This window comes from Ambystoma mexicanum, chromosome 4q (genome assembly GCF_040938575.1).
Source record: "Ambystoma mexicanum isolate Mex_15411 chromosome 4q, UKY_AmexF1_1, whole genome shotgun sequence".
Classification (NCBI taxonomy): domain Eukaryota; kingdom Metazoa; phylum Chordata; class Amphibia; order Caudata; family Ambystomatidae; genus Ambystoma; species Ambystoma mexicanum.
This window is the reverse complement of record NC_090928.1, coordinates 197,408,087-197,433,422: the sequence shown is the minus strand read 5'-3', so window position 1 is coordinate 197,433,422 and position 25,336 is coordinate 197,408,087. Positions and strand designations below refer to the sequence as shown.

General features: G+C 44.8%; 1 protein-coding gene across 3 annotated transcripts in view; it reads left to right on the top strand.

Annotated features, from left to right (window-relative positions):
* ZDHHC14 (zinc finger DHHC-type palmitoyltransferase 14) overlaps positions 1–25,336 on the top strand; it is a 670,162-nt gene that overhangs the window by 495,514 nt on the left and 149,312 nt on the right. For all 3 annotated transcript variants that reach the window (XM_069607727.1, XM_069607725.1, XM_069607726.1), the window contains exon 3: positions 18,527–18,685. In XM_069607727.1, the coding sequence (XP_069463828.1) occupies positions 18,527–18,685 (159 nt within the window). The remainder of the gene's footprint in view (positions 1–18,526; positions 18,686–25,336) is intronic.

The window sequence follows — 25,336 nt, the reverse complement described above, 5'->3', positions numbered from 1 at the left end:
CCTGATCCCCCGCCTAGAAACCACTCGCCGGTATTGAGCACATTATAAATTAACAATACAATTAAAATAAATCTTCTAGCCATCAGTTCCGCAGGTAGGACCCGATAGGTTGGCAAGCAGGTTTGTTTCCAAGAGGCATGACCTACCCGCGCACACAATCAACTCCTGGTGCAGCTGTGATAGTTCTCTTGTGTGAAAGGATGGTGAACTAAAGACTCTGGTTGAGACTCTAACCCGGGATATAGGCTGGTAGTAGAGAAACTCCCAGAATCCTCCTTGTTATTGCAGCTGTGATATACAGCATAAACTGTAGCAGTTCCAAGCTTTCACCTCTTGGTTGTTGGAACTGGGATAATGTAACACAATCCTGCAACTTCACAGCCGCACGGTCAAACCCATACAAGCAGAAAAACACGTCCCTGTCTCCTGATCTACCAAACTTCACTCTATTTCTGGTATCTGCTCTTTTTACTCCCTCTTTGCTTCTCCCCACCCTATTATCCTTTTCATCCCCACAGGCTAGGTCTGTTTACCCCAGGTGTGGACATAATAGACATTCCTGACAACCTTTGGTGCCCAGAGGTGGACTGGGAAACAAAAGAGGCGCTGGAGATAATTTTCAAAGTGGCCCCATATTAAACATTTTCAGCAAGCCCAACCCTTTTCCTATGATAACATTTGGAAATACCACACAAAAGAAGCCCAGGGTGCAGAGTCCTACCGGGGAAACTTCAGAGTTTCCTATAGGCCAGTCCACCCCTTTTGGTGTGGGGAGACCAATGCAGTGGTAAATGTCACAGTATAAAGGATTATTGCATTGCATACTTGAACCCCCTCCTGGTGCCTGAAGTAGGACATAAGCATTGCAAGTCATGCCAAGCACAGGCACTCATGCCATCATTTCCCTATTTTAGCCGTTTTTTTGCACAGGAATGCCCACAAGCATTATTGTGCATGCGCTTTGCGTGCAAAAACGAAAATAGTGACCAGACCCCTGCTTCTCAGAAGGAGCTTGCACATTAAGGAAGGACTGGCTGTGGTGCAGGGCAATTGAAAGATTCCTTCATATGGATCAGACTGACATGAACAATGTGTTTGTATATATTTTAAAAGTGTAAAAATACATGTGCGTTTGATGTTTTCATGGAAATAGAAAACATACTCATGGGCCAATCAGACTGAGGAGGGCCAAAATGCAACTAGATGGGACTTTTTTCTAGTGAGATTTGTTTGTGCACCTGATGAAGGGCACACCCTTAACGTGTTTGCCAGCTTTTAGGTGTCACTACAATATTGGGAGCATTTTGTTTTAAGGGATTATTTATAACAAAGCACTCGACATAGCACGTGTATTGCAGAGGGAGTAAACAGATTGAATAAGGTTTATTTATTCCCATTCCATTTTTTCAGCAAAATAAGTGTTGGAAAATGTATTTTTATAACAGTGTATAAAATAAGCGCACCACTGGCAGTCACAAATGGAAAATCAAAACAGTTCAATCACGTGTGTGCTTTTTTCACAATACAAGTAACTTTACTGCTTCAGCTATAGAATTGATAGCCACTTAACAATTTAAGATCTTTTAATTCTACCAGTCTTTCACACATGATGCCTAAGTAAATTCATACAGTGCATTTAAACGTCTCGCTGTCGTCCCTCACCGCCTGTACCCGGGTCGGTTTCCCTGCTTTGTCCCAACTGTTGCAAGTGCCTGGTTTCTCCCGTGACCCCCATAACCCCCCACTTCACATAGCACACAAGAGATGCGTATTCTTGGTCTGGGCTCCACAATCGCCCTGACGCGGCCGTGGAATGCCCCGTTTATTTAAACCACATGCAGCAGAGTTGCGTCACTCCGCCGCGTGTGCATGCCCTTAAAGGGGCAACCACGACAATATGCATAGAAACTAGAAGGGCCAGACTCTGATTCTCAATCCGTTGGATTTTGCAACGGCAATTCATAATCATGCAGCCATTTTGTGCAATGACTAATAGTCACACTTTTGTGAGAGTGGAGGCAGGGGCAGTGCAATCTTGGGGCATGCCGTGGAGTTGAATCTCCAGAGCTCTGCTCCTTCACCACAATTATTCTGCCATTCTACCCCTTTTACCAGAATCTCAGGCACAGGTCCACGTACAAACAGAACAAATAACTTCACTGGGGCTCCAGGGATCTTGGAAGATGAGGCGAGATTTGGTGTAGTATAAACGGGACCAGTGTAAAGCTACTGCTGTAGACAGGGAGCATCATTGTGGGCATTGAGGACAACCGGCACAAGGTAGGATGACGTGTGTGGTGTTCCCAGGGGCAAGTGATGTTCCAGAAGATGTGAGGTCTGTGGACGAGGTAGCAGGCTGGCACAAGGCCATGCTTGCAGGAGCGGTGTAAAGTTGACACAGCCGGCACTGCATGAAGATAATCAGTGCTGGCTGTGGGAGTTTAGTAGCCGCTGAGAGTTTATGATTGAAAAGGGGCCAGTACGCACAGTACCTGCGGGCGGTGTGGTAATTAGTGTGGAGGGAGAACTTCTGCAGGGGTGCAGAGCTAAGTGCCCCTGAGGCCGGGAAACGTGGTTTTAGATGCTGGTTCTGCATGACCAAAAAGGAATTGAGCTGTATGACACGTGAAGCATAGAACCTTGTGACTGGGAGGTGCGAATGGAGGCCGATGCAGATGGCCAGTGAACGCGCCTGGTATTAGGCCAGACGGAGTAAAACGACTGGCCCGTTCTGCACATACATTGCGGATCATTAGTAATAAACTAACAGGGATGCGGGGTCAAGACACTTATCCTGAGCTTCTGTGTTGTAATAGGAGACACGAGTTGGGGCTCGAGTTGTGGAGTCTTCAGGCACTGATTGGAGACACTGGGTGGCTTGGGGAACTGCTGTCCGTCTGGGTGTCTGGATTGATCTGTTCGTGGTGGACTCTACTAGACTTTCCTCTGGTTCTAAAATAAGCTGCCTCTGCCCCATAGGCCTTCAACATATCGGCAGAGTATGCAGTGGGCGGGGGCGGCTGGCGGTGCTGCTGGGGGTTGACTACACATCTAGGGGAGGACAAAACCATGGCCCCCGAGAGTCACCTAAGAAAGCGGTAGGAGACTGAGGCCTGCGGTCGACGGTTGGGGCAGGCTATTAAGTGTGTTTGGGGTATTGTGAGTGACACAACACTAACAAAGGCTAAACAAAATACCACACGCCCAAGAATATATACAGTTCGTCAGTATGTCCAAAGGAAAGCGGGGGGCTAAGAGGGATCAGTTCAAATAGTCATCTTTCACGGACAGGCACAGGCAGGAAGACTCAACATCTAACAGGGCAATGAAGTGGGAGAAATGTGAGCAACAAACGTTCTCAGAGGCTGCATGGATTGTGCTGAAGAAAGATAGAACACTTGGGGCCTAATTCACAGAGCGTTTTCCAATGGGATATTGTCATTATAAAACACTTCTGTGAATTAGGTCATTGGAGAGAGAGTAAAGCATTTTGCATCTGAATCGTAAAGTGAGACATGAGATGAAAAGGAGCTGGACGAGGAATGAGTATGCTAGCACTGGCAATGATTTAAAGGGATGGCAATGCTTAATCTTTGGGGCTCATTTCATTCTCGGTAGAGAAGTAAATAAGGCGTAACTGCAACGGAAGGTACGTTAGCATCCACCTATTTTTACTGCTCCAGCTCATTCTCCTCCTCTTCCAAGGAAGAGAAGGGGCACGAATCAGACTTTGCATCTTCGCTTTGCTTTCCTCCTCCATCTTAGAAGCTCAGTGTTTTATGGTTGCATAATATATAAGCGTATGAGAGATAGATTCCATAGGAATCCATTCGTAAATGATTCCTGCAAAGTGTAAATTGGAGGAGTCCTTTACTTTGTTGCAAAATGCTTTGTTTTACTCAACTGTGCAGGAAGCACCTTTTGGGCGTGTCTATGCGCAGAATGGAATTACTACCAGAACAAATAATCTTGGACCCAAATAACCGGACAGACTTGGACAGACTCAAAGAATATGGCAAAGCAGTTCAATACAGTAGGGCAATCTGGCAAACGACGGTTCATAGTCCACTCACTCGCACCAATAATTTGGTTTTTGGCTTTATACCTCAGGTTTATCAGCTAGGATGCCATCCTACATGGCAAATAATAAAACCTATTATTTAAGTGTTAGTAACATTATTGGATGCCCCTTATCTGGTAAGAACGCCTTGAACTTCCCTCTAACTGCTCTCAAACCTGAATTCAAACTCTCCCTCCGTTCTGAGATCCTTATCGATCTTTCTTCTGCCTCGACACGGTCAATCATGGCATCCTCATAAATCTTATAAGTGATACCCTTGGCATCACGTAACGGGCACTGGCGAGGCTGACCTCCTTCCTTTCAAACCGACCCTCCCAAGTGCAATGGGCCCTTTCCTATCCTCTACGTCACTCTCTACCTCTGGCATCCCCCAGGGCTCTATCCTATTCCCATGGCTCTTCAGTATCTATCTTGCCTCTCTGACCCACTTGATCTCCACCTTCTTTACTCACTTCCAGTGCTATGCTGAGGACACCCTGCTCTCCTTTAAGTGCCCTTCTACCTCCTCTCCTTCCTCTCATACCTGATTGCCTGACTGCTATTCAGGCATGGTGATCTGCTAATGATCTCTGCCTTAAGGCCAGTAATACAGAGATCCTTCTCACTGGGACACCTGTTCTCTGTTTCCCCCTCTCTCTGGCCACCCTACTTGGGTGCACTCCTCTCCCCTTCTTGCGAGGCAAAAAACCTTGGGGTCACCTTTGACTCTTCTCTCTGCTTCTCCCCGCACACCACAGACTTTGCCAAGATTTCACAGTGACAGCTTCACCTCCTCAGACACATTCTCCCTTTCCTCACCTTCCCCCAGAAGCTCAATATCTCCAGAGTTCTTGTTCTCTCTAGGTTACACTACTGCAACAGCCTCTTCCTCAATCTGCCTCTTTCTTCCCTTCAACCTCTTCAACTAATCAGAATAGGGCTGCAAGACTTATCCTTGGCCTCAAGTCCAGGGACTGCACCTCTCCAGCCCTAACATCTCTCCACTGGCTCCCGGTGTGTGACAAATCAACTTCTGGGGCACCATTGGTCCAGGGATGAATATCAGTTTCTAAACCATCAATCAGCCCCACACCTCTAGTACACCAGATGGGATCCGAACAAATTGCAAAAACAAGTAAATTTTAAACCTCCTTATCCAATTTTTGGTAATGTGGACGGAACGGCAGGCTTATCTCTGAAAGGTGGTGGATCAGGGGTTAGTTTCAACACAGCGAAAATACAATTATTACCCAATGATAAAAGGGACTGTCTAGTCAAGGCTGTATAAAAGTATTGACTTTATTATAATTACAATAGAAAGTTCTAGCACACTACAAAATACAACCCACCCTGTAAAGGAACACAGAAGACAGACAGTTTCACGAAGGAAAGGGATGAACTCTGGATACTGACAGGAGGGTAGTCGGTAAAGCAATCATTCTTAACTGTTTAAGCTGTTGACAGCTGCAGGTATTAGGCGGCAGGCAGTTCGGCAAGTGAGGTTGGATGGACGGCTGCAGGCTGGCCTACACAGCGACTCGGGGTCAAGAATCGTCTCAGAGCTGGTTGGCCGATATGGAATGCTGGTCGATGTATCTCAGACAACTTTAGTGACTGCAACGTGACAACAGTCAGTGGTGCAGCCGATCAAAGTCCGAGGGCTTGACTGCCTCAAAAATGTGCTTAAAAGATGGACATTGGTTGATGCTTGTTGGGGCACTCCTCCTAGCTTCTTTGCAGGGCTTGTGTTGCCTTTAAGGTGGACGGCCCAAAGCTGAGGAGAGTGTTTGCATGCAACAGACTTGTCTTTTGTTTAGAGACTCTCTGGCACTTCTCACCTAGGAAGCTTGCTGGCAGAACCTAGCAGGGCATGTTGTGCTGGCTGGGTGCTGGTTCCGGAGCTGCTGGATGGGTCCTCTGAGTCTGGTATCTCCCTCTGTTTCCTGGGAGATATTTAGGGGAGGGACCTTGCTTCCCTCTTGGAAATCCTGGCCTTCCCTCACTGGTAGAAGCTGTAAGGCAGACTGGACCTTCAGCCAGGGTACAAATGAGTCCTTCTTTTTACTCCTTTCGAAGTCGTTGTATGTTCTGCCAAGTGAGGGGCTCAGTCCTCTTTTAAAACCAAATGGGTCCCAGTGATTGATGCAGGTTAAGCCTACCTTAATGAACCAATCGTGGGTCCTGTGAGGGAGGCATGGTATCACAAGTGAAGACAGACACAGGAGATATAATGTTCAAGGGTTCCTATTGAGAAAAAGGGTTGGATAAACTCCTGCCTGGCCCTATCTCTATCCCTAAAGATGGGAGCATGCTCTACCATCAAATAATAAATAAAACAGTCCTATTTGTGTCAGTAAAAGCAAAATGGCCTGTACTAAGTAAACCTGTTGCCTACCCTTATACTATTACAATAAATGGGTGCATGGGAAAAGATGTATGTAAAGGAAAAACAGTGTTCTAACAAAGGATCAAGATGGCCGAGTCAGCTCTCTTCCTCATGTTGGACAGCACGGAGCAAGGCAGTCTCTGTAGGCAGGATGACACACTCTGGCTCAGATTCTTAACACAAAGCAGTTCAAAACGTGGATCGAGGCCCATATGGCCTTACATGTTAAAGGCTTACTTTCCAAAACACAGATCACCAAAAAGTTCACGTCGGTTCCCCTCAGTCGGGCTCAGACCTATTAAAGCACATGTTCACATTGGTCTCCTTCAGTCAGGCTCCAACCTTTCACAGCAAAACAAAAACCTTGTAGGGGTTCCCTTCCCCAAGCTTGTTACACTTATGGTCTCTCTCAGGTGGGCTCGGGTCGTTTACTGATGTCCAAGACTTTCGAATGTGTGTATTACTTTTCTACATACTTTGGCAGGACTATTTCAACTTTCCAGCTTTCAACTCACACTGCTATGTTATTTGTTCCAGTGCTTCCTGGTCTGGGTAGTTCAATGTATTATGCACCACAGTTCATTATTCACATTTTTATTCTCTCCTTTTCTCTGGGTTAATTTTGATCACCTCTCTTTTACAGTTGGTTCACTTTATTGCTACAAACTCTTCACAGAGACTTTTGAGTGTACTACTTCATTTCACCGGACCACTCTGTTATTCAGTATCGCTGACTTTACAGCTATCGTTCCTTTAAGGTTCATTCGCAAGTCTGCCTTTCTTCATGTCTCATCCACACGCAGGCAGCATTCAATTGTACGATATAATGTTGCCACGTCAATCTTTCTTTAGCACACATCGGTCTCTCATGTTGCTTGCCAACTCAGTGGCAGTGTGCATTTCTTTCTTGTCTTTACTGTCTTCCAGTTTAGGAGTCAAGGTTAGTACCATAGGCTTGTCCACGCCTCCCCAACTCTGCTGTTCACCCCAAAGGGTTGCTAGCGTCCTTGAAACACAATGCAGCCTTCTTGTTTGGGTTTTGACCTTCTCCACATGTCTTTGGCAACAGTTGTCCCAAACATGACATTAACTGCTCTTCATAAAGAGGGGTGGTAGCTAGCTTCAAGTTGACACATTGCATATCAAAGAGGTGTTGGAGATTTCTGCCCTTTGTTAGTTCTGTGAACAGGCCTCTTGGCAGGCCTGCTTCAATTAACTCTCATCAGTATCCACTGCTACCACACAGAACTTAACAATAGGCAAGGTGGATCCATGGAGCCTTTGATATTGTAATTATGCTGGCCATGGCCAGAGGAAGGTGTTGCCTTCCCCCTTTAGTGATACTTTGATGTACCCATAGCTGTCACATTCCAGATAAATGTAGCAGGGAGGACTGTGCCTCTAAGCTGTGTGCCCCCCGGAGTACACTTGACTATGTGTTTGTTGTGTGGTGAGCATAGGAAAATGTGTTCAAATTAGCCCAACACATTTTCTGAGGTTGATCTCCGATCATTCATTTGAATTACAAAACTTTAAAAAAAAAACAGGCAAGCCCTTACTCCCTGTGCGGATGTTCGAATTCCTCACACAGTGACCACAGGATCAAATTCAACACCCTTTGCATCATCCATGGAGTGTCTGGGGCCTGGGACTTCTCTACATCCAGCTTTCACTCCCTAAATAGCTCCCTGCTAGAGCTCTTCGGTCCTCTAGCTCCTCCAATTCTCTGCAGGTCAGATGCTTCTCCAAGCAAAGAGTGGGAGGTGGATCCCTTTCCTCAGCAGGAGCCTTCCTCTGGAATGGCCTCCCTGCCCCCGACAGACTTGAGCCGGATCTTCTTAAATTCCAGAAACTTCTCAAGACTTTCCTCTTCTCCTCCTCCTTCCTTCTCCCCCTCCCGTGCTAATCTCCTGCCACTGAAACTTGTGTATGGTCCCTTATGAGTCTTATGTTGGCCTGGCCCTTCTTGACCAGTCTGACTCAGCATCCCTACCAGCACTTGCCTTCGGGCACCCTTCTTGGACTAGCCTGAGTCTGGGTCCACCCCATCCACCACACTTGTCCTCCCTCTCCCACTTACCCGGCACTTGCCCTTTGCGGCTCTCCTTGCACTTGCTCTTCCCCCTGTGCTCCCACTCCTGCAATTTAACCCCTTCGAACCTTCCCATCCAAGCCCTATCCCCCTCCTTCCACCCTGCCCTGCACTTCTTTGTTTGTTTGTTTGTTTGTTCATTTATTATGCGCACCAAAACCGTGGGTAGAAGGGCGCAGCGGTATGAAAATGCAAAGCTTTACACTTGCACGGTACAAATTCACAAAGCCTAGTACAAACGTTACTGCTTTTCTTTCCCTCTGTCCCTCCCCCTATTTTGTCTTGCGGCACCTGGAAACACTTGTATATCGGTGCCATACAAATGTCCATTAAAATAAAAAATAAAATAACTACGTATGATGCATATTATAGCAGCATAACAACAGCGGATTGGCTTCTGCAACCATGTATGCTCATCATTGCATAGGCCCTTTGATTGGTTTACGTTCTCGCCCAACCTTGGTCACTTGGCTCGTTAGCAGCATGTAAGCAAATTGAAACCCAGCTGCAGAGAACAACGTCAGACTACTGCCCACTTATCCAATTAATCTACCATCTCTCATTGGCCTCTCCTTTGTACTTGACCTTGCTGGATGTTCTCTTCTCTGGAACTTTATGGGAGTGTAGGTACATCACTATCTTCAGTTAGAGCAGGACCGGCTCCAGCAGGGGGGCAGGGGGACCAGGCACCCCCTCCAAGGCCACCCTCTGCCCCCTTAGAAAGGAGATATTGCATGTGGGAACTGAGGGAGTGGAGGCATGGCTGAGTGGGGGTGGTGGGAGGCTTTCCTCTCTAAACATTCAGCAATGCAGAGAGATTAGCATTCTAATGGGCTGCACTGAAGGAGGCCTGGCCAGGATTTGTTTGCTTGTCCTGGACAATGATCTATGCCCCACAGCCATGAAAGCGCAAATGACCAGGGAGATGAAGGGCCATTCACACCTCTAAGTGAGGTAGCACGTATTCAAGAAGGCTGCATACAACTATTTTCTCAAACCTAAAATCACAAAGTTGGTTTCTGTATTTTAAAGTATGTTTATTTTTTGTGGGAATGTAATGTTTTTTCACATCATGCTTAATAAAATGGATAACTATATCAAACTATAAATGGCAGGTGATGTTGATTGCACAGAGATTTCGGCAGAAAGTGCATCAACTGACTCGGGACCCTTACAAATTATATTGAAAATATTTATTCTGCTGCATTTACTACTTGAGTATAAGCAAAAACAATAAGATTGGTAGAAACAAAAATGTAAATCTGGAGGGGAGAGTAGTAAATTGCTGCAATGGCGAGTGGAAAACTTCAAATTCATGGTGTATATAGTATGCAAACCAATGAACCAGGCTTGTGCTTGAGTTAAGGGGCAATCTAACTAAGTGAGGGGTGTGGGTGTTCAGGAGAAAAAGTGGTCACCTGATTGGTCGGTTTTGGGCCCCTCTATGCTTAGTTGGAGCAGGACAGGTCATGGCTCAGTCAGACTACATGAGCATTGAGTTGCTGGGTTGAAGGCATAGAATAAGTACATGGTAATGAGGACATCTGCAAGCCCAAGGAGTGAGGAGTAGATTAGAATGAGATATGCTGGGGTTGTAAATAGTGGAGAGGAGGCAGGAGTTGTGAATTGTGTTGGGCAGATAACGGGAGTCACCCGTCTATACTTGGGTAAATGGTTTCTAGGGCTCCATTAGTGGTGGGGGTCATTTGGTTGTGGTGGATCAATCCAAGGTTGGTATTGCTTTGATATTTAGGTAGTTTAGTTGGTTGATGGAACCATATGTTTTGTTTTGTTATGTTATGTTACACAGCTTTTATTCCCACCAAATCACCATCGTAGTGGTTGCAGAGTGCCTGGGTTGGCTGGAGGTTGGCATATTGTGCCCCTGCCCAGGTATCCCGAGATTAGTCTGCAGAGGAAAAGGAATAGGAAGAAGATAAAATGGTTGGGCATGTGATGAACGGATCGGGGATAGTTATGGAGGGACCTTGTTGAAGGGATTTTTAAATGTTTTGGCAAGTTCAGGCATATTTTGATTTTCGCAACTATGCCAAGGTTTAAGATTCATGGTCCAGAAAATGGGTATGGGTGGGTACAGGTTTCTGAGTTGGGATGTTAGTGGAGGTATGTGGTGGTGAGAAGACGTGGGACCACAACATATCTCTTTAGAATGAAGGTGCATTAGCTGTGTTTCTGGACACATACATTCTAGCATCTGAGTGATCCATTATTCCTTCACAGGTGACAAGCCCTATAGTGAAGGGTGAAGGGTGAAGGGTATTATGTTGGAGTAGAAGGTCTATTTGCACAGGACCAATGTGCTGCTGCTCTGCACATAAGCGCCAAATGTAGCAGATGTGGGTTTTTTAGAGACTGTGGACCATTTTGAGACAGCACTGCTAATGTCTGCCCTTCAGAGTGATTTTGTTCTCAGGGTATGATCTTCAAAACAGCCTCACTCATGGTTTCACTGGCTATAGTGTTGCTTCCTCGATAAAAAATAGTAATGCTGCAAGCCATAGCCACTTCTTTCTCTGCTCTCTAATAGCAATACTATTTGCCCCTCTTCCAATCCCAGTCTGTCTGGATACAGACCCCTTCCTGGCAGCATCACATTATCATCCACTATCTATGCTTTGGTATGTCTAGCTTTCTCCTTGCTTCCAGTTGGTCCATGCTTGAGCACCTTTGCATTCCGTGAGGCAGCTGATCTGAGTAATCTTTCTATTCTGGTAAACCTTTTTTTGCAATCTGTGTCCTGCATTTATACTATGGACAGTACACCTTGCACTTGGGTGCTAGTGATGAAACGTGTCCTGTAACTATGCTAGAACACAGGCACCCGTGCTCTGGACTGCTGCTAATGCTGGCCTTGAAATGCTACTTGTTTGTCATTCTCATTACAACAAGAATGAAGAGGGTCAAGGGACTGAAAGGGATTACCCGTGCCTATTTTGATTGCTGCGAGGAAGCAAATTAACCTATGCACTGTGATTGGGATGAGGGTGCGCGACCAGATATTCTGGATCCCTTCATTTCTTTGGTTCGGTGGAGGGAGGGCCCAAAAGTGTCTGTGCCCCGAGCCCCAAGACGGCCCTGATGGAAACTAATCAGGGTGAGCTCATGTTATGCACCTTCAAGGATAAAACCAGGGAAATCTGACAATGGAATTTGCATTATTAAACATCTCCTTTGTAATCTGTTCGCCCACAGCTGCAACTTCCAAAATATTACAAATGGGCTTCATGAGGCTGGGAAACCTGAGGGCTGGTGCGTATCCAGGGACCGCTCACGTCATCAAGTACAATGCTGAAAAACAAAACATGTTTTCTTCCTCCACCACGGACGTGTTATAATAGCATCAAAGCAGCATTTTAAATGAGCCCCAGTGCTGTAACAGGATCCAGCAGAACCTCTTATCAATTTTTCTAAACCTCACGCTCCCCCGTTGGCAGCACTGCTACATGAATGTCCTGTAAATAATAGGCAGTGTTCAAAATAATGTTTAAACAACATCAATAGTTGAGAACAAACAAACATACAGTTAAGGTTTACAAAGGTTGCTTCTATTCAGGGGTCATCTCCTAAAAAAGAAAAATGGTGGGGCTAATTAACATACCAATTGAATTTAGCGTAAATTAGCATATCAAGATGCCCCCTGGCAAAAGTGGGGGAATGCCTGAAAAAAGTGGGGGAACTTCGACCACCCGAGTGTATCCTCGTATTGAGCCCTGCTTCTATTAATCCTGACCAGGGTGCAAGGGATCGGCATGCCACTGGGCATAATGATGGTTGGACCGAAATGCCACTCGGCATAATGTTGGTTGGACCGACATGCCACTGGGCATAATGATGGTTGGACCGACATGCCACTGGGCATAATGATGGTTGGACCGACATGCCACTGGGCACAATGATGGTTGGACCGACATGCCACTGGGCATAATGATGGTCGACCCATCCCTTTGGTAATGAGGCATTTGCATCAGCCAGGATACAATGTAAATACTAAATGCATAATACACCACCAGTGAGGAGTTGATATTTTAAAGGCATTCTAGCCATAGACAGAAGTGTAAAATAAATGTAGCTGAACTATGGCTCTGCAAGATTTTGGGGGAGGTGGCATTATGAATAAAAAACATGTTCAGGGATTTAGGGACGTGTGGGTGAATGGCCCCTTGGCTCAGATGGGTAAAAAGGGAGCCCCCCAGGTTGGATGTTGTGTTCTCTTCAGCCTAAACATTTCTCAGTTTCGCTTTGGGGTTCCCCCTTCGACTCCCCCACTTAAAGGGGAAGTGCGCTCAAACATTTTACGGTCTCAAAAGATGGGCAATAATCAAAAATATATATAAAACATATTTTTAAAGAAAGTTTCTAGCTACAATTTTGAGCAAATGAGGCTCAAAGTGTTTACATGGGGCATCCATTTTGTGATTTGACACAGCCTCCTCTGTGCATGTTAAGCTCTGCTCTGGAGGCAATAATCAAGCAGCGAAAGCCTCCTACTGGGAGCTTTTGCTTACTGCAGCCAGAGCAGAGCTTAACATGGAGAAGAGGCTGCCTTCACTTTCATTTTACGTTTTCTGTGCTCCCCAAGCCCAGGGAAGCACAGAAAACGTAAAATGAAAGGCAGAGCAATTATAAATACTTCGCCGGCTGCGGCGGAATTTTCAAAATTGCTGCAACTTTCTTTTCTAGTTTCCTGTGCCGGATGCCAGCGAAGTATTCATAATTGCCTGGACTTGCCTACAAGAAAAGGCGCAGCAATTATAAATACAACGTTGTTGTATTTATGATTGCTGTGGTTAGAAAACCACGGAAATCATATTTATTTATTTGTTTGTAAGGTGCCGAAAGCCCACAGGCATCAGGGCGCCACATGAAGACGATAACAAACATGAAATAGACAGACTTAGACAGAACAGAGCACGAGACGCTTGACATGTCAAGAACAAGAAGAAGCAGGAACTACTTATGATTGTTTAGTTTATTTAAATAAAAAGCTTTTCAATTGCTTTCGGAATCTGAGGAGGTTGGGTACAACTCTCAGGCTTGGCTGCAATTTGTTCCAGTGGAGAGCGGCCCGGTTTGGAAACGGTCTGCCCAAACCGTTTGCTTTCCTGTGGAGGTTGGTTGTAATGAGCCCTTGGGCCTCAGATCTAACAGAATGAGTTGGAATGTAGCCCACAATCTTATCCTTAAAGTAAACTGGTGCTTTACCATATAGGCACTTGTGCACAAGTGTCATTGATTTCAACATTACGCGATCTTCAACCTTTAGCCAATATAGTTCCTTCCTTGCCTCACTGATATGATCAGATTTTTTTTATGCTTGATTATACGAACAGCATGATTCTGAATGTGCTGGTATTTAGTTAGACATTGTCTACTTTCACCCAGTAGTAGGGCATTGCCATAGTCCAGTCTAGAAAGTATGGTCGCTCTGGCTATGGTAGCACAGTTAGAGTCATTGAGTATAGGTCTAATGGCTTTTAGTAATCTCAAGTAGTAACCACAATTTTTGCTCACACAGGAGGCTTGAGCATGTGAGCTCAGGGAGGCCTCCAGTGTCATGCCCAGGGTTCTGACACTAGTCACTACTTGGATGTGGGGCTCTTTTATCGTGAAAGACTCGTAGCTGGAAGGTAGTTTGGTCCTGGCTTGATTGGACCCAAAAACCATCAGCTCAGTTGTTTTCCCATTCAAACACATCCAGTTGTGATCCATCCATTATTTGATGGTGTTGTAAAGTTCATTCACCATTTTATTGTCTTTCGTGTGGTCTCCATTCAGTTCTACTACCAGCTGCGTGTTGTCAGCATAGTTAGTAAAAAAGGCATTTATGTTGTCTAAGGCTTCACACAGGAGGCGTAGGCATAAGATGAAAAGTAGTGGGGAGAGACTAGCTCCCTGGGGAGCACCACAGAAAATGTTGGATTCATTAGAGAATTTATTGCCCCAGTGTACTCTAGAGATTCGATCTGCTAAAAATGACAAGAGCCATACTAAGGCTTCTCTAGAGCAGTTGGTGATTTTCTCTAGTGCTTCTTGTAGAAGCTGATGGTCTAGTACATCAAAGGCGGCACTAAGGTCTAGTAGGATAAGCAGACCAGTATTGCCCCTTTCGATGATACTCAGCATTTTAGTTTGCAAATCCAGCATCGCCGTTTCATTGCTATGAGCAGCACAGAAGCCTGATTGCTGGTGATGTAATATACTATTGGACTCAACATATGCTTGCAATTGCGCAGTAGCAATTTTGTCCATTATTTTTAAAATGAAATTGCAATTAGTTATGGGTCTTAGATTCCCCGGCTCCCGTTGGTCTTGTTTAGACTTTTTGACCAGTGGGGTGATTGTCACCTTTTTTATATTCTTGGGTACCACTTGAACTCTGAAAGAGGCATTAACCATTTTTGTAAGCAATGGTGCAAAAATATCTGTATTGTCAAGTATGAATTTGGGAGGGAGAATATTTCCTGCGCATGATGATGGTTTCATTGATGCCAGAGTGTTGAGCATGTTGGCAGTCGTGATCTCTTGAAATCGGAATTTGTCAAGATGGTCTAATGACTTGCTCATGTGAGGTTGTTGGTATTTGATTTTTATTAAGTTGGGCACTCGCTATAACTTCTCTGGCTTTAGTGATCTTATTGCTGAATGCAGATTGGGTGTTTTCACATTCTGTTTGGGATGGCTCAAAGACTGGAGTCAGCCAATGTTGTATTTATGATTGCAGTAGCTTTCGCTTTGAGTCTCTCAGGCTTCCCCGTCCCGGGGACTCAAAGCGCAAGCCACCGCAATCATAAATACAACGCAAAAGTAGCTTTTGTTTATTACAGCTGGCTGGCTTTTGCTTCATTATTGCCGCAATGGCAGAGCTTAACACAAGCACCAGAGGCTCATCCATTTCACAAAATGGATGCCTCCTAGTGCTTGAAATGTTTGGGTTTGAGCCTCATTTGCTCAAAACTTTACATAGGAACTTTGTTTAAAAATATTTTTTATATATATTTTTGATTATGGCCCTTCTTTTGAGCCAAAACATTTTTTGAGTGAACTTCCCCCTTAAGGATGCCTCACACAATGTTTTTCTGTTTTCCTTCTCAGCAGAGGCCCAGATGAAGTGATAAGCTTTAAAAGGAGTTCAAGTAAAATAAAGAGCTATGCTTCGAAGGTAACAAAACAACAGACATAAAATAGAACTCACCTAGGATAACAGACCCTCCTAATCATCCTTGGCATAAAGGACTTTTCAGCACTTTACTGTCGCCAGGGCTAAACCAGTGTATGAACCACTGAGGACCATAAACTAGCAATCATCTGGGCAGATAATTCTAAAATGCAATACAATTCGTCCAAAGTACAGCTGCCTCAAATCCTTTAAGGCTGGACAGAATAACACAATGTATTTCAATGTTTTGACCTCTCTTTGATCATTACAAAATCTACAATTCAAGGAAACTTGATTCAGCTTTGACCAAACACCTAATATTTCTCTTGTTGGATATGCATTCATATGCAAATTAACAAGGGGGTCCTGGGAGTCCATCTGCCAGACATTAGTCCTGGTTACGAGAGACTTACCCAGAGTCCCCTTGCTCACTATTCTTAGAGAGGCACAGCTCCTCCCTACTGATGAGGTCCAACCAGACCGAAACACGTGTCTGTTGGTACTCTTGTTCAGAGGAGAATTGCCTAGCATTTCGGTGCTGGACTGCCCCAGGGCAGGACAAAGACTGATATGTTTGGGATATTTCTTCTCTGTGAAAGATAGTGAGCTAAAGACTCTGGGTAAGTCTCTCGCAACCAGGACTAATGTCTGGCAGAGAGACTCCCAGGACCCCCCTTGTCAATTTGGATATACATTCATGCCAACATCTTTTAAATTGGCCCCTCCACCAAGGGTGAGGGAATCATCTCAAGTACTAAGGGATTTACGCTAAGAGGCTTCATATCTGGGGTACGATGTCCTTTAATCGCCTGCAATTTCATCCCCTGGCATTTTAACGTACATATTACAATACATTTTAGGGTGGGTGGGAAAGGGCAGATAAGGGTTTGGGTGGGTAGGCAATAGCCAAAAATAAGTGTGGGAGGGTGGTTTGGGGGGCAACCCCCTCCCAAAAAAAATGACCATTTTCGTTGGAAAGTACACGTTAAAATGACAGGGGATGAAATTGCAGGCGATGAAATGACATGGATCCATATCTGGAGTACTGTTCTGCAACAGCTGAAATTGGTTAAATTCTGAGTGTGAATTGATCCAGTCCCCCAGCAAAAGTTTGCGCCTAACAGCTACGGGATTACTAATTAAGGTATCTAATGTAATATCTAGGGTATTAAGAATAGCTAGACACTTTTCCTCACAGGCAGAAAGAAATCTTTTTGTTCTTTAGTATTTCATTAAGTACACTAAACAAGGTGTTTGGTTCAGGTACATAGCACTTCCTAAGTAACGAGACACGTTTCCACTGTATCCTGGCCTACAACAATAGCAGGCCCAATTCATAACGAATGACTTGAATTGGGACTGCATTTCGAAGGTACAGAACTCTCCTCCAAACTAAGCCGCCCAGTTTCTTTCCACAGTATCAAGATGTAGTTAAAGCGGGTGTCCACACCTTAGCTATATAGAACTTCAGCAAGGGTACAATTTAAAATCAACCATATCTAGCATTTAGTGCCGATCGCTGACTTAAAGGCCAATTCTGAGCTCATGATCAAAAAAAGAGTGTGGAGATACGACATTCTCCACTCCAGTTTCCAGCACCACCATTCTGAAGTGGGTGGAAATATTGGAGGGGAGATGTTGAGCTTTCCAGCAGCAAAAGCTGCTAAAATCAATAGTTGTGGGGGAAACATGTGCTCCAGCGACACTGCGAGTATTTCTTAAAAGACTGGCACTTTGCTTATTTAAGAACGTTTCCCTTAACTTTAAACTAGAAAAGTGGTTCTGCTGTGTAATAAATGCAATATGTATAAAGGGAAAAAGTATTCGATGGAGTTTGTGGCTGCCCTGCATTCCTGATGGTTGCTAGGACTGTTGTCAAGTCATAAATCAGTCACATGCAAAGGATGGGGCTTTCATGTCCTTGCACCACATTCTTTATTTAGCAGATTGTGGTGTTTGTTAGTAAAGTGTTCCTCCTTCATGGAAGAACACTTTCTTACGTTTGCACGCCTCAGAATCGACCCCTCAACCTCGCCACTTCTTTCCAACACACGAATGCATGGATTTTAGTGTGATATTTAATCAAGAAGGCAGTCGATGTTTAATTTCTTTCACTTTTGCAATCTGAACTCTGTCTTTTCCTCTCTGATTTGTTGTGTTGGCTTCAAAGAGAAGGCAAAGGGCCTGATTCACAAACATTTACACTGGAGCCAATCTGAGACGGGCGAATCTCAGATTTTCACCTGCTTACCTGATTCTTAAATCCCAAAATATGCATCGCTGAGATACTTCTGAGCCAATCGTTGTGCATCGTGTTTGCAGGTGATCATGTCCAAGATGTTCCAGCCATTTCCACATTTGCTCATGTTTTGGTCTTTTGCGATATTCATGGTCCTCTCAATGTTTGCACCAGTGCATATTTTTGAGATTCAGCCAGAAATTATTAGACTGGAGTCCTACAGCAAGCGAATATTTGGCTGGAGCGAATAGCCTTTTTTTCAGATGGAATTTGGTCGAATACCTACTCAACGCCAAAGTTTGGTACATCCCTAACTATCAGGGATACAACTGCAATACGATAACACCCATGTGCTCTTTGCTTACGTTCTCAAAAGTCCAACCCCAATGAACTGGACTTTCACACCCCATTTTCAGCTCAACACAATAGACTGTTTATATGCAAAAAGCATCATGTACCTTGCCTCCCATGCAATTAAACAAACACCGTTTATTATTGTATGTCGAACCATTTGGCAGCTGGTGAAATATCGGAACCTCGTTTTCATGTTCTGCTTGTCTCTGTCTTTGCAGATGTTGCCAATGGTTCCAGTGCAGGGGCGTACAGGCCACCGCCCAGAACAAAAGAAGTTGTGATCAATGGGCAGACCGTGAAACTGAAATACTGTTTCACCTGCAAAATCTTCCGCCCGCCACGAGCCTCTCATTGCAGCCTTTGTGATAACTGTGTAGGTGAGTAGGTCTGCCTGCTTCTGCTGCAAGGTACCTGATTGTCCATCGCGGGGCATGCCTTACAGAAAGTGCCAACTCTGATGGGGTGAAGGCAGGGCACCAACCTGGCCCCTCCCCCTCTTGCAAGAAAGAATGCTACTTTAAATTGGACGAATATCTCATTCTACTTCTCCCAAGTCTTCTAGTGCAAGGGTAAGCAATGTGTGGCTCAGAGCATTATAGCTAATAGTGAGGATTATTTATTTATTTATTTATTTATTGTGCATTTGTAAGGTGATTATACCTCAAGTAAATTGTGTTTCAAAGCGCCCACAGGGCTAGGCCCTGGTCAACCAATCTCAGCGACTGATGGGTTTAGCAAGGGAGGGAGAGGAGGAAGGAGGAGGTGAAAAGGAAAGTGAGAGGAGTAGGCTTAAACCTCTGAAGAGCCGTGGGTTGCCCACCTCTGACCTAGGGCTCAAGGCCTGCATCCAGGAATCTTGTGATGGGATGTAACCACTCAGATCCATGCCACAATATCAACCAGTATAATTCTGATGTGCAGAATCCCCAAATAGCTTTTTTTTGTCATTCATACACCTCGTTATCCCACAATTCTCCACCCACAATCAATAGTGCACTAAGGCCTCACTATATGACCAATATAAACTTTGGGCAAACTGCAAACAATCCAAGCAACTCATCACGGCTGCTTCCCGCAGGCAGTCATTGCCATGTTTTTTAATATCTCTCAAAATACTTTAAGACACCAAACAATTAGAGAAAGAGGAAAGATTATTCTACAACTGTTATTTAAAAAGGGCAGACAATACTTTGTAAAGTTATGGGGCCGATTCATTAAATATTTGCCTGGTTCAAAGTGAATTTGCAGTGCTGAAAAGTACAAAGTCAATTTTTAGCAGTGCAAATTCACTTTGAACCGGGCAAATATTCCATGTATCGGCCACACAGGGTCTCATTACGAGTGTGCCGGTCTGGAAAAAATGCCAGAACAAATGTTGGCAAATCCAGCTCTGTTATTTATTCTGGACTAGCACATTTCAAGTTTGACTGTGGGGGCCACAGCTATCCTGGCAGGCCAGACCTGCCAGGAATTCAGACCCCTACCGGCAAACAGATGCCTGAATCACCGGCACCATTACTAACAGTGCCCGTGATTCAGGAAATCCCATCCCATGGAGTCCTAGGAGACTCAGTGGGAATGGAAACTTACCAGCACTCCACTGCTCGTAAAATCCCGGTAATATCGAGCTATCGGGCGGCAGAGAAAGTAAATGCAGTTTTCTGGTTACCAGCGGGATACCTTCAAACTTCTATTCATGGCCATAGAATTGGTTTTCAGGGAAAAAGTCCCTCACTTTGAATTCACTTGTTCTCATCTGAAGCCAACATGGTAGTCATCTTAAAATTCATTTTGGGGGTTTAATGTCGACGTGTTCTCCCCTTAACTTGGTTGTCCACCTTCCTTCACCCCACAGGCCTAACTACACCATAATCACGACGGGTTAGATATGGCCCCTTCCCGATTGCTTCTTGTTGTCTGTTTCTGGGTATGCCTAAGGTCTGGCTGCATATGTGCAACCTGATGACGCAACTGTTGTCACCAGAGCTGCATAGTCCACAAGGGCATTCCCTGAAGGCCTGTATTGCTAACAAGCGCATTCCGGGTGTCTTTGTGGCATTCATCAGTGAATATCTCTGTGGCCATTTCATCATCATACTTTACTTGCCAATTGTGACAGTGGGTAATAAAATTCCTTAAAAGCAAGGGTCTGCAACATGCGGCTCTCCAGATATTTTGGACTACAGCTCCCATGATCACTTACCATTAACTGTCTTGGATATGGCTAATGGGAGTTGTGATCCAACACATCCAAAGAGCCAAAGGTAGATCATCACTATTCCATACCTGTGCTCTGGCCCCATGGCCTCCAATGGGCCTATGAAAACTAGACCTAACTTGTGCCATACCCCTTCAGGTATATCTGTCGGAATCAATGGTGCCTGTCATACTTTCAGACGCTTGTCGCTATTTAAGCATTCATGGCACCGCTCCATCATCATCCGGATGTCGTGATCCATACACGCCCACCAGTATGCGTCTCTGACGCGCATCACCAAGGTGTCCTGAATGAGCTCTGCATTGGATTATTTTTCTACATGCCCACTGGTTGTATGACTTGGTCTCCTCTCAGCAGTAAGCAATAATGTCATATATTTCATCTGCCACCTTCCGGAATGGTCTTAGCCTCCCTGGGACAGCATTCTCATCGGGCCACCCTTTCCTGGCCCAGTCTGTTATCTTTTGAACCGCAGGATCTTTATCCGACTCAACCCTACAGTGGTTCTCACCCATCTCCATGCATGTCTTGCTGCTCAGGTCGCCAATGGATGCCAAAACACATGCATATTTTGATAACGTAGCCCTTGCACCTCTTGACTTTGGCAGCCTCGCCATACAGTCAGCCTGTGTGTTTTTCGATCCTGCTATTTGTCCAATATCGTATGTATATTGCTGTCGTTTTGCAGCTATGCATGCCAATCTGGGAGTGGACGTTTTTGTACCACTTGGGCTCAGCATGTGCATAAGTGGTTTGTGATCAGTATGAAGGGTGAATCTGGTGCCCCACACGTAGGTGCAGAAGTATTCAATGGCCCAAGTGCATGCCAACATTTACTTTTCAATCATAAAATAATTAGTTTCAGCATCTGACAAAGCTTTCAATGCAAAAGCCACCACATGTTTGGTGTCACCCTGCTTCTGGGTAAGCATCGCACCCAGCCCATAACCGCTGTCATCCATTATGATGAAGGTGTCCCGATGGGGATGGGAGGGTTGTAGACACGGGCCCCTATTATTCTCTCCTTCAATTCTCTGAACAAACTTTCCTGGGCCTGATGCCACCCATATTGCGCCCCTTTCTTCAACAGGGGTGCTGTCACTTCACTTCTGAAAAGCTGGGCACAAACTTGGCATAGTGTTCTAATAGGCCTAAAAAGGACCTACATTCCTCCTTGTTGGTTGGTGCTGGATCCTTCACAATGGCTTGCAGTACATTTTTCTTGGGGATAATGACCTCTTTGGATATGGTGTACCCTAGGTACTTCACCTCCTTGGCCCCGAGTACACACTTCTCGTACTGCAACTGTACTCCGGCCTCTTGCAGTTTGTGGAACACTTTATCTCAGCACTCCATCATTTGTTTGTATATCTTTTGCGTACATCAGAATGTCATCTTGAAAACAAGATACGTTACCAATGTTCTTTAGTAAAGAGTTCATCATTTGCTGGAAAGCTGACGCCGCGGAGGACAATTTAAATGGCATTCTGGTGTACCGAAATGTGCCAAATGGGGTAATAAAAGCCATCAAAGGCCTGGACTCTTTATGTAATGTAATTTGAGTATCTCCCATGTCCAATTTAGAGAATACTTTAGCTTCTTTCATCCTCAAGATGAGCTCATTGATGCTGGGAAGTGGGTAACTGATGGTGATGACTTCTAAGTTCAAACTGCGTAACTCTATAGACACTCTCAAATCATTTGAGCCTTGCTTCTTAATCAGCACCACCAGGCTCAGCCTTTCCAATGACTCTATGGCCTCTATAGTGCCCTCCTTAGCCATTTCCTCCAACTGCGCCTGAAATGCTTGCTACACTGTGGCTAGCACTGGTCTTACTCTGTGCTTGACTTGGATCGTATTCAGCCGTAGTCTGATTTTGTGCACAAAATGTATAATTCTGCCCAGTCCATTGGAGAACAATCTTGGAAAGTCATATCTCGGTACCAGCGCTCCACCGACTGTCACTGAAAGAACTTGATGTTTTCTGCTTGCGTCAAGTTTGAGGTCCAATTTTGCCTCGTCATCCCACCCCAGGGACCGGCTCCAGCGAAGTACACCTTTGTGTATGCCTTCCTACCTTTGAATTCTACTGTACTGTTTATATACCCTACCAGATGAAATGATGCACCGCCGAACACAGTGAGTCTGTGTTTCGTACTCAGGATTTCAACTTTGTCCTGGCCCACCATTTCTTTGTATGTGCAAATTGGTAGGATGGTTAAATCTGACCCTGGGTCCTCCATGACTCTGGTTTCTTTCCGTCGACTCTGATCACACAGTGTGGCTTCTCTCTCCTTGCGGTGGAACTGTTAACCATGATGATGGTAGGTTTGTCCTCCTCTGAAGATTCATCACTTCTTGTGTCACCGCTCATTTCCACCGATGCGATTTTCTTGCTCACCACTTTCAAGCAACCGCTATGTGTCCAAACCTTCAACAGTTTGAGCATTCCTTGCTTCTGGCTGGGAATTCCCCATAGTTAGGTAGATGGCGGGTACTGGCACACCTGTGGCACTTCAATGGGTCTCTTGTACTGGTCCTCTCATCCTTTCTTTTCCACCTTGGCCTCTCCTTGTGTCATCGGTACTGCATGACATGTACTTCTGGGTCCGGCGTTCTTCCCGCAATTTCTTTGTGCCTGCTCGACGTTTCTTCCACGGCCCTGGCGATCTGCATTGCTTTGTCGAGCACCAATTCCTTCTCCACAATAAACCTATCCTGTACCTTCATTGAGTTGGTGTGAACCACCAGCATATCAAAGATCATGCTCTTTGTATTGTTGTTAAAGTCACAGAATACTGCTAGCTTCCTCATTCGTGTGACGTAACCACCTACTGCTTCTGAAATTTGATGCGATGCAAAAAGGTGTTTTCTTTGTTGGAAAACTGCCCCACGATGCACTTGATTTAGGATTCAGCCCTGCAAACATTCTCTGCCCCTCCACTCCCATTGCATTCAGTGGCATTGCTCTTTTCCTGGCAGACGAGTAGTCTGTGACCCCCTGAGCATTCAGGTACGTGGTGGATCGGGGCTCCCATTGAGGCCAGGGAATGGCAGGCCTACCTGGCGACTGAAGAAAAGCTGATGGTGACGTCGCACCTTGCACCTTGAATGCGTGGGAATACCTCCTTGAACCCCAGCACCAAATATGTTGTAATTGAAGACTGCAACTCTGGGAGGATTTACTGCACTGGGGTTTATTTAACCAATCAGAAGTATTTAACACTTAACTTCACAGTTCCTGGAGTTAACAGCAGTCTCTCAGTTATAGTCTTTAAGTGTAGAGCTTAAGTCCCGCACAGTTCCTTAAATGAGGAGCACCAGACAGCCCCTCCTGCTCCGGCTCTGATCGCCGCTCATCGGTGCGCTCTCTCCTAGTTGCGCATGCTTCTTGCCCTGAGTCTCGCAATGCCCCACTCAACGTGGCACAAGACTCTCACCACAGCTTGCTGCCCTGTGACAGCTGTGGGAATGTCAGTCTCCCCAGTGTGGAACTGAGTGGATGTGGCTTCTCTGACAGTACTCAACATTTGTAGTTTCATAAAATGTTCCCATTTGCCACGAGCTGTTTACATCCATCTCAACTTTTCACAGTACCTATAAGAGATGGGATAATGTTTTCTCTGCACAGCAATAAATGGCAGGTCCAAAGCGAGGGGTGAAGGTTGGGTGAAGTTCAGAATGCCGTTCCAATATGAAGACAACGCTTTGCAGCATGCAAGCACATTGTATATTAAACTCCTGGGTTCTTACCGCTGGACCATGCATAATATTAGGGAACAAGGACAACCCAAGGCCCATCCCCCACTGACAAAACATGCAGCTCTCTATGAGCAAGATTAATAGGTGCATTTGAGGGAGAGGGTTTAGATACAGTTGCAGCATCACACGTTACATGAAAGGAGTCATTTTGTGACACTAGACCACTCAGTGAACACAAGAGTTCTGCATGGCAGTATCCTGGGCTTTAAATAATTTATTGGCAAAAGCCTTGAGGATTACACCAAGACGGTTACACCCATCAAGTTAAAAGTCACTCTGCTCTTTAAAATACCAATTTTCAAACTGGAAAATAAATCAGGATGGTAGAAAGGTGTGATACATCAAGTTCCTCTGACCTTATATTGTTATTTTTTATTGGCGAAGCAGTTTTATTGTGTACTCAGTTTTAGGTTTAGAATCAGAGAGAGCATTACACTTACTTACAAGGCAGACTTTCCCCAATGGTACACACACTTTCTTCAGAACGTATTATAGCAGTGATGTTATCCTGAACATGAGGATTGCATGAAACATGACTGTTCTTTTTTAAAGTTTTAGCTAGAAAAATTAATTTATAGAAATTAAAATCAATATGGGATAAAGATAAATAGGCATTAATATTTGTGGAAAGTTGTGAAAATGATAAATCATACAGGGCATAACTATGTATGAGACTGAAGGGATAGTAAGGGTGTTACTGTTCATGTATTTAATGGCTAAGAACTAACATTTCTAATAACCAGATTGAAAGCTAAACTATGTAACTAAGTTAGTGGAATTTCTGGAGTAAACTATAAGAATTGTATTCTTGCCCGGAGGCCTTTTTTCATTATTATAAAACATTTATGTCTTCTTTTTAATATCTTATGAAATTGTGTGAGATGACAGTGTATGTTACCAAGTATTTTTCAAATGTAGAATGAGCAACGTAATGGGCTCCAATTCCCTGTTTTAAAAAAAATCTTTCCCGGTTCCATTTTGTCATATTTCGATGTATTTGTATGATTCAATGACCTGCCAGCAAAAATCCTACCCCAGCCTCCTCCA